The sequence below is a fragment of the Paramisgurnus dabryanus genome, chromosome 3 (genome assembly GCF_030506205.2).
Source record: "Paramisgurnus dabryanus chromosome 3, PD_genome_1.1, whole genome shotgun sequence".
In the NCBI taxonomy this organism is placed as follows: domain Eukaryota; kingdom Metazoa; phylum Chordata; class Actinopteri; order Cypriniformes; family Cobitidae; genus Paramisgurnus; species Paramisgurnus dabryanus.
Window position 1 is genome coordinate 3,762,745 of NC_133339.1, and position 14,758 is coordinate 3,777,502.

The 14,758-nt window shown below is 36.6% G+C and overlaps 1 protein-coding gene across 1 annotated transcript in view; it reads left to right on the forward strand.

Moving 5' to 3' along the window:
- Nucleotides 1-2,153, forward strand: part of LOC135734138 (Na(+)/H(+) exchange regulatory cofactor NHE-RF2) — a 38,475-nt gene extending 36,322 nt beyond the window's left edge. The window contains exons 5-6 of the mRNA XM_065253020.2: nt 546-649; nt 729-2,153. Coding sequence (XP_065109092.1) covers nt 546-649; nt 729-896 — 272 coding nt within the window. The 3' untranslated portion in view covers nt 897-2,153. The remainder of the gene's footprint in view (nt 1-545; nt 650-728) is intronic.
- The last annotated feature ends 12,605 nt before the right edge of the window (nt 2,154-14,758 follow it).

Consider the following 14,758-nt stretch of genomic DNA (forward strand, 5'->3'; position numbering starts at 1 on the left):
TTGCGATTTGCTTCTCGAGCCACTGGTTCCCGTGTAAGATTTCTTATGTTTTATCCTAAATCTTCTGATTGTCAGCCTTTTAGCATCATGTGACCCAGTTTAAGTTGATCAGGACACATTTGTGCAGATCAGGTGAAGAACCAGATTATGATTATGAAACCTATGCTTCAAGGCATCTTCCCATGAAACACATGACAAAAACAACCCATAACATTGGTAACCACATATTGCCCTGCCAGCCACCCACAACAGCATTCGTATTGTTAAAGGGGCATTTTATAATGTTGTTGCAGCTTTCCTGAATTTATACTGACACCTAGTGAAGCTTCAATAACTTCAGATTAGTGATAGTATTCGTACTCAACCATAATTCATTTATAACACGAGTTAAAACAGTCAGAGTTAATAAAAATTTATATTTGGGTGATTTCAACGTGTTAGCACCTCTCTAGAGGACAAACATGACTGTACAATACGAAAAACAAACATGTTGTACAATAAATTAATACTTGTGTACATAATGTGCATCTTTTTTCTTTAAATAGATTTTGATGAGTCCATAACGAACGGCTCCTCGAGCCCTCACGTGAACGGGACGTCCTCGCGGTCGACGCACTCTGATGGCAGCAGTCAAGACATGAACACGCAAGTGAGTGTTAACACACAAAACGCATGCATCCAAATGCACTTCTGTATATATTTATGTATATTTATGTGTGTTTTTGTAGCTCTCGAGAGACAGCGGCAGTCATATTCTCGACCCGTTTGAAGAAATGGGCCTGAGTCTGAGTCCAACAGCGGCGGAGGCGAAGGAGAAGGCCCACGCCAAGCGCGCTAAAAAAAGAGCACCGCAGATGGACTGGAACAAGAAACACGAGATTTTTAGCAATTTCTAAATCGTTAAAGACTTGCGTTGCATTGGACACCCTGGATACCTGACTGCTTTTGACGCAAAAGCCTATTTTTGTAAAAAAAAAAAAAGGAAACTTTAAACAAAAAGTTGAAAAACTCACCAGTAGGGATTACGTGAGCTATGCTACGTCTTTAAATGACACTTACTAGCAACTCAACATTGTGAAGAGCTCATTCACTGTTATGTGCATCTAAGAGTATCATCAACAATGAATTACCAAACGCCAAATACTTACATTTGGAAATCATATCCATGATACTTTGAAAACCAAAACTGAGGTTGGAACAGAATCACATTAGTATATTTAGGATGTCACTTGGTTTATGTTTTATGTGATATATCATTACTTATGAAGGAATAAGTCGATTTTATCTTTGCCAAAGACATGACCCATAAACATTCTGAGCAGGAAAGCATTGAAGGGAAGTACCACTGATGTGTAGCGTTTGGGAAATTTTGTGATTTCGGAAGTAAAATTGGAGCAAGACCAAGCAAGCAATTCCACTTCTTCAACACTAGAGGACGCCGCTAATGCACACTTGCCCTTCATCGTGACAGAAGCATGTGGTTGGAGTTTAGGAAAACCTCATCTCAACCACCAGAGGGACCATAACAGTTGCAACGTACATGCCACAGAGTATCATTCCTGTATTAACAGTATGATCTACTGGTGCATTCTGGGATGTGTTGATAACCTGACAGACCATGCAAAGCTGAATGCTGAATCAGTTTGAAACATTCACATGTGCACATGGCTGATTCGGAGATGTTTGAAACCGTATTGATGCTGTGAGCCACACAGATAATCACAGATAAAAGTATGTAAAGACGGCCGGATTTACACAATTCAATGTCCTTTAAACGCACTCATCTCATGAACGTTTATCATGGGTCGAATAGGATAAGACCACTTAGTATCTGATCCCCTATTGGTGGAGTCCAAAATTCAAGGTCTATAATGCAGACAATCATAAAAGCTTTTGAAAGAGCGCTACAGTATATGCATTTACAACACTCTTAATGTGATATGTAACATCAGCATTACTTTAATTCCTCTTAATAATTCATGATACATTTCATGTTTGTCATTTAGTATTAATGTAGTCAAGTAATATAGTCAATGTTTTTGTTTTTCTTTTCATCCACCTATGCTGACACCGAGCGCTAATGGGAAATGATTTCCTATCAGATTATTCATATTAGTATTATTTTTATCAATAAAGTGTGATATTCACATTCATTGTTGTGTTCAGTTGTATTGTATGATCGGCAAAGTGTCATATGTATACTAGGGATGCACCGATACTGATATTTCGAGTAATAACATCTACGGCTTTGTACTCATTGTTAAATTATTATTATTGTCATGAAATCTCAGAATTGCAAACTGCATACAAAGTGCAATTCTGTTGTCATTGTGACCCAATAATGTGTTTTTCCTTTCCTTTTGATTGTCCGGTTATAATCTGCGGTGATCATCAGCTGCTTTTAAACAATCGGCTCATGTCCAATTGTGAAAAAAAAAACGTATTTTTATCTGTCGATATAGATTAGGCTGATATATCTGTGCATATTACTCTGTGTATTTTTAGTTACTAGGTATTTAAATGTTTTTAGTAATAGAGTATACCAGGGGTCTCCAACTTTAAGGGCTACTACAATAGATAAAACAATCTAGGAGGGCTACTTTTTGATGTAGTCTACTCAAAACATTTTTGTTTTACTTGTTGATTTTATTTTACTTGTTAATATGCTTTAGTATTATTCAAAATGTTAATATACGTAAACCAAGCCAAGCTAATATAAAAATATGTAATAAATATTACAATTGAGACCATTAATAGAATGTGCTTTGGCCGGGCACCTCACAGACTCCTGCAGGCACCACATTCGAGACCTCTGGAGTAGGGATGCTTAACGATTAATCGCGATTAATCGTTAGCAGAATAAAAGTTTTTGTTTACATCATCTATGTGTGTGAACTGTGTATAATAACTTTGTATAAATAAATGTACACACATGCATGTATATGTTTTAGAAATGTATACATGTGTATATACATTTGTATATTTGTGTATAATTTATATTATATATAAATATAAATACTTAATATATACATTTTTTTTCCTAAAATTATACATGAATGTGTTCATATTTATATATATATGCATATTATTATACACAGTTTACACACATATGTTATGTAAACAAAAACTTTTATTCTGCTAACGATTAATCGCGATTAATTGTTTAGCATCCCTACTCTGGAGTATACAGTACAGTCACACAATAATCCCAAACCAGGGGGATACCCAAAATGTGCCCTTAGAGAGCCGGTGTCCTGCCAAGTTTAGCTTTTACTTGCCTCAGCACACCTGCCTGAAAGTTTGTAGTATGCTTAGTAAAACTTGAATTACCTGCTTTAGGTAATATTTACTAGGGTTGGAGCTAACCTCAGGGTTCCCACTCCAAGTCATTTCCTGAGTTTCCCTGACTAAAAAGCTGAATTTCCATGACCTATGTCCGGGATGCCGTGAGTCTGGACAATGTACACCTTGAGATTATAGACGGTTTCATCAGCGCACAGCGTCTAGTCCGAACTTTACTTCTGGTTTTAGTTTTTTTTAATGGTCTGACTAGTTGCTAAACTGAACTCTTAAACAAATACCTCAACAAAAATAACAAATGTTTTGGTTTCCTAGGTCAGTGGTTCTCAAACTGGGGTCCGGGCCCCGAGATGGTGCCAGGGGGGCCCCAGTTTTATGACATTTTATAAAATACATTAATTTATCATGAATTCTGTGTAATTAAACCTAAACAAATAAGGCTACTAACCAACAGCACTACTTTGTATAACTTAATATGTTTTGTTTAATTAAAATGTTAAATTTTAGAACAGTTTTTTGTCATAAATTTTCTTTGGGGGGTCGCGAAGGAATGCACCGTACACAAGGGGGGCCGTATGCGGAAAAAGTTTGAGAACCACTGTCCTCTACGTGTTGTTTATTTTGCTTGTTATATAAATAAACTGTTGTTATTTATTCTTAGTGGAGTTTACCGGAAGTTACGTGTTGACCACGAAAGTCGATTCTTTATGTTGTTACTGCTGAAACCGTCTATAAAAATTTAGCTTAAAGGACAAGTTCGGTATTTTACACTTAAAGCCCTGTTTTCAGATTGTTTATGATGAAATGGAAAGGTTTTGACTGAAATTTCGACATATGCGGCTGCCCCGAGAATTTTGGGGGGGTTTGTGTTTCACCTCCCACCTTTACAATGGGTTTAATGGTGCACTGGAACAATCCTTCCTAAAGTGCGTTAAACTTTAGTTTACAAAGACGTGAAACTCACCGAGTGGTCAGGGGTGTTCACTGATATGCTCACACAAAAATCGCTGCAAAAGACGCATTCCAACAGCTGTTTTATCGTAGTTTTTGCCAACTCCATTGACTTGTATTAGATGTGCTGTGAGGTACGGTATTACTCCGCGCCGGGAGCTTTGTTTCTATTCTTGCAATTGGCAATGGCGGATTAGCACCACCACCTGGGCTGAAGTGTCTATTATTCAAGCTCTAAGCGGAAGAATGTACGGGTGTGAGGCGTTTGGGGAAATAGGTCCACAAGTTAACAACGAATGCTAAAACAGCTGTTGGAAAGCATCTTTTGCAGCGATTTTTGTGTGGGCATATCAGTGAACACCCCTGACCACTCGGTGAGTTTCAAGTCTTTGTAAACGAAAGTTTAATGCATTTTAGGAAGGATTGTTCCAGTGCACCATTAAACCCATTGTAGAGGTGTGAGATGAAACACAAACACGCGAAAATTCTCAGGGCAGCCGCATATGTCGAAATTTCAGTCAAAACCGTTCTATTTCACCATAAACAATCTGAAAACAGGGCTTTAAGTGTAAAATACCGAATTTGTCCTTTAAATGTATGAAATGAATAAACAGTGCCAATAAACAGCTATTTAAATTGTAGTCAGCGGAGACTTGGACCTGGAAATGGTATTCCGTACGTCACAAGTTAACAAGCGGGTTACATTTTAATAAATGGAAACAAAAACCTCTTATATTCCATGATTTGGTCAAAAAAATATAAAATTCCTGACTTTCAATGTCTGGAAAATACCTTAATAAAAAAATCCATGATATTCCAGAAATCCCATGACCAGTGGGTTTCCTGTAAACTCCAGACACAAGTCCTCCAGGACTGAGTTTTGGTACCCCTGTCCTATACTTTTTGGACAGTATATTGGGGTCACGAATGCTTGACCAAACACACACTTAATGCAGGATATTAGAAATTGATTTCATATTTACCAAACTTTATATGCAAACAATCTGTTATTTTATGACGTATAATTTTCATTTGTAAAAATAAGAGCTATATCGATGCACAGCAACAAAAAAAAATCATGAGAGTAGTGTTTCTCTTAGATGTTGAAGAAGCTGATTCAACTAATTTCTTACTTTCTGAAGAAATTTGATGAGACATACTTGGGTATGCAAATCTCTTCACCACAATGCTGTGGTGTAAAGGCCGGTTGCTAAGGTATTCTGACAGACTATTACCACGTTGCTATGCAGTTGTTAAAGTGTTTTGTACTGTATGGTTCCTTACAGGCCCAGTTAAAATAGCCCACCCTCCATGTGTGTGAATGATCCTCTGTTCTCCAGATTTTCCCTTCAATGTAAATCTAAGAGTTTATCAACCATTTTATCATCCAGCAGGCGAGTAGTAAAGTAATGCAGATCTCTCCTCAACAAACCTTAGCTAACATTCATTTCAATGCCAAAGTTGAATTCTTCAGGGTTACGGGTTTGTTTGAATCTCTAACCGCAGGCACGACAAAGAGTAATAGTGATGTTCGCATTAGCTTAGAGCATTGTTAATGTAAACCACAAATGATTCACGAAAAATAGTTTTTCCCCATTGCTACGGATCTTGCTGTTTTCACAGCACAAGTCATGTTTATGTTTCATAACATAACTCTCCTACATTGTCATGACACTATCGTAACTCGACTTCGCACTCTTTCCCTCAGCAGCTAGACGTACATTCATTTTGAGAGTCTATGCTCCGTTTCAATCTAAGAAAACATGTTAAGCCGTGACCCGCAGATGACACCCTGTGAGCAATACAGTAAATGTATTTGCGTGTCTTCTGTAGCATTAGGGTTGGAGACAGGTGTGTCTGTTTGCAATGACAGCACGTATGTTTGAGATCTCTGGGAAATAAAATCACACAAAAGTGAAATGAACTGATTTTACGGTGATTTTAAAATTGTTATTTGAACACACATGCGTATTGTTTGGACTAAGCAATAGGATGGGATTGTTGGGATTACTTGAATAAAATCACTTACACTATAAATACAAGCCTATTGTGCAAAAAGTTGTGCAATACATGCACCAAATTACAATACATACAGTCGTGCAATACATACACCTAATACAGCACATCTTTTCATGTCATTTTATTTAATGGTTTCTCTCAGATTTTTTACCATAGTCACTTGGGTTTGGGGTTAGAACAACTTTTTGTTACACAAAATGACATCCTAACCCAAACCCCAATTCTAACCCCAACTCCAAGTAACCATGATTTAAAAATAGACAAAACATATATACATATGACATTCTTAAGCAAATCTTAAATCTAACCCCAAACCCAAGAGACAATGGTTTAAAAAATAGAAATCAATGACTCATAAAGATGCACCGTATTAAAGGGGACATTTCACAGGACTTTTTAAAGATGTAAAATAAATATTTGCTTTCTCCAGAGTACGTATGTGATGTTTTAGCTCAAAATACCATATAGATAATTTATTATAACGTGTTAAAATTGTCACTTTGTAGGTATGAGCAAAAATTTGCCGTTTTGGGTGTTTCCTTTTAAAGTGAGAGCAAGGTTACTTCGTGTTACCTTTTAAGATACATTGTTACAGTTCCCTTTCGAGGGAACTTGTGCTGCGTCACTGCGGTGACACTTTGGGGACGCTTCAGGGGTAAGTGCGTCTGAATGTGTATATCAAATTCAACCAATGGTGAGGCTTAAAGCAAAGACAGCGTTACAGGGACGCAGTAAGTATGGCAAAGAAGACGCAGAGTCTCGTTCCCTTCTCAGGGAACAACAGTTACATTCGTAACCAGAGACGTTTTCATGTCTCAAACACAACTATGCAAAAAAGCATTTTGGTATGAATCAACATTCGCATACAGAAGATATAAGCATTTAAAGCAAACAGTTTAGCATGTGTGCTTAAAAAGTCTAGAAATTTTATGATATTATCCTACACTACACAGGGAATAATATGGCTTTTTTTCCAGAAAACTTCTTGCATAAAATAGATTCAAGCACTTTCAATGACCTGTATCTATGTATGTATATTATTTTCAAAAACTTCCCAGGGCCTTGAAATTTTTACCCCAGATTCACAAACTTTCAAGAACCCTTGGGAACGCCGAAATGAGCTGATCTCTGCACTGAATCAAAATAGTGCAGATTAAGGGGCAATATTATCCCCTTCTGACATGTTCTAGTTTGATAGAAGCACGGGGGACCCAATTATATCACGTTACAATTATAATTTATTCAGAATAAATGTTTTTTATACTGAAAAAGCAATAATATCACAAATTTTTTTTTATATTTCATAATTTTTTCGTTTTCTATTATTTCTTTTTATTTCCTTATATCTTATGTCTTCTTCCTGTTTGTTCTAAAATTATTATGTTTACATACTTAAATAAATATATAAATATAGCACACACACACACACACACACGATGTAAAGTGTTATTAATATATAAACAGGCCTTTTTAATGTATGTTTAAACATAATACTTTTAGAATAGTTTTAGAACAAACACGTAAGATAAATATAAGGAAGAAATAAAAGAAAACAGTAAAATTATGAAATATTTAATAAACGCTATTATATATAATACATGATAGTATTGCTTTTATATGTACTTTAGCGATTCAGACTGTAAAAATAATTGATTTAGCAAAAAAGAACAATACATATATACATTACATACATGCATATCAGTAGCCAAGCCATTTAAACTTTTTATCTATCTAAAAAATAAACGTAACGTGATTAAAACGCTATAAGAAACATTGCACTAAAGGGAAACATAAAGGAATCAGACTTCGACAGAACACCGGATCCATAAAAATCACGGTTTAATGCTAAAACACTTCACAACCCTACTGCGGAGCAGTCACTTTCTGCAACCAGTTTGGCTCCGCCCACAAAAAATGTCATCTCTGTTTGCAAACACGAAATTGGTCTATTAACTTTAAGTTGAACCAGCTTTTCACTTTATACAATGTGTATGCATTTCATTGCAATTAGATAAAAAATAATAAACCAAGCAGCATTTTGAAACCATCATAATTCATAAGCAATTTTTTTTAAAGGATGTAGGTTTTACAATCTAGAAAAAAATGAACTCCGTAAAAATTTGGATCAATTAAATAAAAATATTTCTTCAGTTGGTACACCTAAAATTTTTTGGTTTCTTACATTTTTCACTTATAGGGGGGTTTCCCGGACAGGGATTAGACTAGTCCTAGACTAAAATAATTTTAAGAACTGTCCAAACTGAAAACTTGCACTGACATATCTTAAAATACACCGTGCCCTTTGTTTTGCCTCAAAAAGCACACAAGTAATGTTATTAGTAAGGCATGTTTGTTATATATCCTGATTAAAATAAGGCCTAGTCCCAGCTTAAGCTAATCCCTGTCCGGGAAACCACCCAAACATTTTTTTTTTTACTTAAACATACTTAAACAAGTTGAAACAACAAAAAATTCAGGTGTTCCCAATGGAAGTCATTTTTATAAAGTTATTCCAACTTTTACTTTTTACAGTGGACGGTTCAAAATAATAATACAAAAATGTACATTAAATTAAGTGGATCATATCTTTAATGCCATGGATTAAACACGTGTGGTGAACTGGATGGAAACCAACTTCAACTTGCCACCATCATCCATTGTAAAAATGCTCAGAACAACAACTTTGCAGATGATGCTTGGTGTGTGTTATCGTATGCAATGCCATTCATTTTTTTAGTGCCACTTTTACAACCATTACACAGCCTCATTTCTATCTGGCATGAATTCAACATGGAGCTGTTAACATTGCTTAGAGATTCTGCTTCTTGTTGATGATGACATCACAGTTATCTTCAACCACATCTGTGTGCATTTGTGACCTTGTCTGTGAAATCCAAGCTAAAGTCTCGTGATCTAATGGTAAGAGGAGCATCACAGTTTGATTTCGCATTTGATTTGATGTGACCTTCTCAATTTAAATTAAATATATAAAGTTGTGTTTTCACAAAATATTCTTTACATTATGCAGAATGATTTTATGCAGAAAACACTAAATCACTAAAAATAACTTTAGCTGTGGTTTCACAGACTGGGTCACATATAGTCCTTAAAATACACCAATTTAGTTTTGAACCGAAAGTATATTTGGTATCACACTAGATAGCATTTTAAGTTTTTTTCCTCATTCTGGACATTCTTTCTTCTCATTGACCTATATATCAAAGTACCATGGTGTTACTATGTAAATACATCATATTTTTTCATCAGTCGAGGGCAGCTGCTGGCATTGAAACCAGAGAGCGAGCGAGCGAGCGAGAGAGAGAGAGAGGGCGGCAGTCAGCGTCTCCATGGCGACGCAGTGTTTTTGTTAGCATGCGCATGAGTCAGACGAGCTGTGAGTCAGAGTCAGGAGGAAATTCTCTCTGTTCTTGCTTCACACAACCGCACACGCTCTCACCCGAGCCAAATAAGGACAAGGGCTCGGGCGAGGAGAGATGTAGCGGGGCTACACGAGAAGATAAATGTCTCCTGTCAGGGGCCGGAGGGAGGGGTCCCGGTCACACCCAACCAACCAGTTCACACCTCAGTTTACTGGGCAAACAGCTTTACTAAGGTGACAATTCTTTACCCGCTGAGTCACATTTACAACAATCAATGATTTACTGAACCATTCCGGTCTTTCGGTAATAAAAAAAAGCATGCAGCATTGTTTTAATCAGGTCCGTTTGTCTTTTTTAAGTGTCTTGTTAATTTGCTTTATTAATATTTTTATGGCACACAAATGTATTGTTTTTGTACTTTCGTAATTATCTAGTAATAGCGATCTGGCATTGATGTAAACATGAGAGGTCACGCTATAAATTATATTATTGACATTTAAACAGGATACGTAAGTTAATAATTTAATAGTTTGCCTCTGAGGATGTTGCACTGCAGGTAACTGATTTTTGGATGGTTATGAGACACACTGCCCACATCATGAATCTCTATTAGGAATAATTGACGACGGGTCGGTGAATAATTCGTAAATAATGCACACCCAAAGTGGTAATGTGGCGCAATGCGAAGTTACCCCCAGGTGTGCATTATTTTCAATTATACCACAGGCTGTTGAATGCTTTATTCTGATTGGATGAGAAATGTTCCATGGATGTTGATTATTTTTCTGTCAACCGCACACCTAACTTGTCAAATATCTTAAAAATAGACACCTGTGCAATTTTTGTGGTATAAGAGGAATAATTGAATCAGTCCTTTGAATTATTTAAAAATAATGCACACCCGCGTTGTAAAGGCGCTTTGCGTCGTGCCAAATTACAGTATTGGTGTGCATTATTTTCAAATAATTCAAAGGACCAAATTCAATTATTCCGCTAATACTGTACTACAAACATTGCTCTGATTTGACAGGTTATATGTGTGGTTTACAGAAAAATAATGTGGAAATGTTCTCAACCAATCAGAAACAAGAATTCAACAGGCCCGTGGGATAAAGTCAAATATTGCATGGCCTCTTCTGACCTTGTTTCGATGCATTGACGTAGTTTCCACTGAAACAGGAAGTTAGGATATATTGAGTAGCCCCTACCCCTTTTTAATAGTCAAAATAGCTTAGTTTATCTCACAGCCTGTAATTTGATGAGAAGCTGAAATCGATGAGCAGTATTGGAAGAAGTAAGAGACTGCACTGTCAGAAAAACAAAAAAGTCAAAATGGGGTACACATATTGCAACTTTTTCTGACAGTGCAGTCTATGGGATAGGACCCTTTCAAAAAGTACTGCTTTGGACCTAAAGATTTCATATTAGTACCTCAGAGCCCCAGTGACAGCTTGGGTGCATATTTTGACAATTTTTTCCGATATCTTCGGGGGGTAAATATGAAATTTGTCAATGTTTTTTCAGTGCATACCATTTTATTGATATCCGTAACAAACATATTCACACTAAAAGCCAAAAAAAAAATCCATTTTGATTTTATGGGGATTTTAACATGTTTCATTTTATGCCACATTAACCAATTGGCATCCACAACTTACCATTAGATAAATGCATGCACATTTGATTTTTCACGTGAAAACATTTCGCCCCAGACACTTCAAGGCTTTGCTCAAGGACAAAATGGTGACGACTTCTGGCTCGCTCTTTGTGGTAATCGAACCAGCAACGCTCCGCTTAGCCCTGAACTTTAACCACTATGCCACACCACCCGCAAGAAGCTTCAGTGAAATTTAAAATCCTAAATGAAGTTTCAGTGAAATTTAAACTTCCAAGTCCAGAGCGCTAACCATCACACCATGGGACAAATCTGTGGCGGTCAACCTCACCCTTGTGTTTTCGGGAATACATTTGATTTCTGCAACTACAAGCCTGTGTTCTTCCAAAAATTGCCAAAATATCATCTTTTAAACCAAAGCTACCATTATGTGTTCACAACTGCCAACTGGCTACCATCACAAGACCCTAATAGTTGTCTTCACAGACAGAAGTAAACCGTTGCTCATATTTATCAGTCCATTAAAGCAGAAACAGGAGCTTGTGTGTTATATAAAGTACCCGTAACTATAGATTAATGGTCCGTAAACCCCGTGCATACACCTAATATTTGTCGCATTGCACATTTTACCAGTTAAAAAAAATCTAGAGGCGACTACAGTAACCCCCCCCCCCAATCGGAGGGTTTCCCCCCCTAAAATAATCATTAAAAATCACATTTATCATAAATAATAAAAATCAATATACTTTAAATATTGTGCAAGTAGTTAAACAATACAAATGCAAAGATGCATTTTAAGTTTAGAAACATTAGGAGTGCCCCCTCACTTGCCTCACAGTGGTTTGGCCCACTGCCTGCTTTCTTCCTTTACCTCATTTACACACACACACACACACACATAAGTTTGTTGAGAGAGAACCAAGTTGTTCAGTAGTTGTGAAACTCCAATAAGTCGGCCGTCAAAGCAATTTTATTCACTTTAAACATCATATGAAATGATACTTTGAAGTGATCATGCATTATTAAATGAATTATGAGCGATGTATTTTTCCATGAGTCCGCTAGTTAAGTGTCATTACGTTTAAAATTAAGGTTAAATTTGATTGGTGGCTTGCTTGTTAACAACTTCAAAAACATTGCAATAAATAAAATGGCTTTGAAGAAGAATATTGGGGTTTCCTCCTGTACACATATTCTTACAAGTACAATTTTCGCTGTATTATGTGTCCCCTTCAAAATTGGATTTGGAGAATTTTTGTGTTTATAGCCCCCCCACCACAGTTAAATGAAATTGAAGTCGCGTAATGCAAATCTGAATATTATGTTTGTACTGTACGGATGCCGGTGGCCAGGAGAGGTATCGATTTGCATGCATAAATGCATCGTTTGACCACTCCACTTTCCATTTTAGAGGTCCTGATGCAGATGTCACTCACAGCTTTTCAGGATATTGCGCAGTCTTTAAATTGTGCAGAGATCTATAGGCCTGATAAAGTGACACATCTATGTATTTATATCTATGAGGAGAGGTGTTACAATTTGGCTCAATGTGCATGCACTGAACGCCTGTGTATGCATACGACTCAAATATAGTATACTTTGCAACACTGTACGTTCGACGGTGCGGGTACACACACACAAAAAAAAGAAGTATACTTGGTCCTTAACCCACATTTACAAGCCGCTGGCAAATAACTACAACAAAAGACATTGTTCACTTTGCTGTTTAATCTCGCTTTGGACAAAAGCGTCTGCTGAATGTACTTTGATGTACTTCTTCCTTCCATGCAAAATTCATTAATAAAACCTATTTAAATATTGATAGGCATTGATAGGCTAATTGGCATTGCTAACTTTATGCACCTTTAAAGCATCCCTGCATAGATTTGAAAGCAATGCATGATGGAATAGAGAAGTGGCGTAGTGACAATATCCACTGTTTGTGTGGTAATGGATTCAAGGGCTCATATTTATCACAGTATAGAGGTTAGGTGAATTTTAAGGACATTCCCATGAGAGAATTACAACAGAAGGACTTTCCGTGAGAAAAAGTCTGTGAATGTAAAAACACAGAGGAGACGGCACGCTTGAGTATACAATAATATTAAAGAGATCACCATAGTGAACACATTTTTATTTATAAGGAGGCATGAGAACTGTCGTGTGTCATTGTGACAAAGTGAATGATGTCATTTTTATGAGCTCATATAGAGGAAGTGATGTTGCTTTCATTTCCTAATTTCACATCTAGAATTGTACACATTTACGAATAAGATCACTTTGTGTCACTTCCCACGTTTTTAATAGTTTACAAAGTCGTCAGATAATGAAGTCATTTCATTCAGATAATTTTTTTTTAACAATTACAACTATAAGTATTTTTACATTTTTTCCACTATGACACTGTTGTGTTGTGGTTGGTTGCTAGCGTGTTGTTTTCCGGTTGCTAATGTGTTTTGAATGTTCATAATATAAAAGTGCTACATACCATAAAAGGTTCTACAAGAAGAACCATTCACTCCATAGATTTCAAATGAATCATTTCATTAACTTTTAATAGTTTAAAGAACTATTGTCGTGTATAGTTTTAAAGGACAAGTTCGGTACACTTAAAGCCCTGTTTTCAGATTGTTTATGATGAAATAGAATGGTTTTGACTGAAATTTGGACATATGATGCTGGCCCGAGAATTTCGGGGTGTTTGTTGTTTCACCCCCCACCTCTATAATGGCTCTATAGGTGCACAGGAACAATCCTTCCTAAAATGCATTAAACTTTCGTTTACAAAGACGTGAACTCCCAGAGGGATGTTCACTGATATGCTCACACAAAAATCGCTCCAAAAGATGCTTTCCAACAAGTTTTATCGTAGTTTTTACCAACTCCATTGACTTGTATTAGATGTCCTGTGAGGTACGGTATTACTCCGCGCCGGGAACGTTGTTTGTATTCCTGCAATTGGCAAAGGCAGATTATCGCCACCAACTGGGCTGGAGTGTCTATTATTCAAGCTCTTAACGGAAGAATGTACGGGTGTGAGGCCTTTTGGAAAAATAGGTCCACAAGTGTACAACGAATGCTAAAACAGCTGTTGGAAAGCATCTTTTGCAGCGATTTTTGTGTGAGCATATCAGTGAACACCCCTGACCACTCGGTGAGTTTCACGTCTTTGTAAATGAAAGTTTATTGCATTTTAGGAAGGATTGTTCCTGTGCACCTATATAGCCATTGTAGAGGTGGGGGGTGATGCAACAGAAACGGAAAATTCTCAGGCCAGCATCATATGTCCAAATTTCAGTCAAAACCGTTCTATTTCATCATAAACGATCTAAAAACAGGGCTTTAAGTGTAAAATACCGAACTTGTCCTTAAATATAATAGTATTATATAATATAAAGAAGTTTTGGTGAAACAGAAAGGTTCTTCGTAAGTTAAAGGTCTTTTAATGGAAACATTGAGCCAAAAATGGTTCTTCTATGACATAATTTAGCAC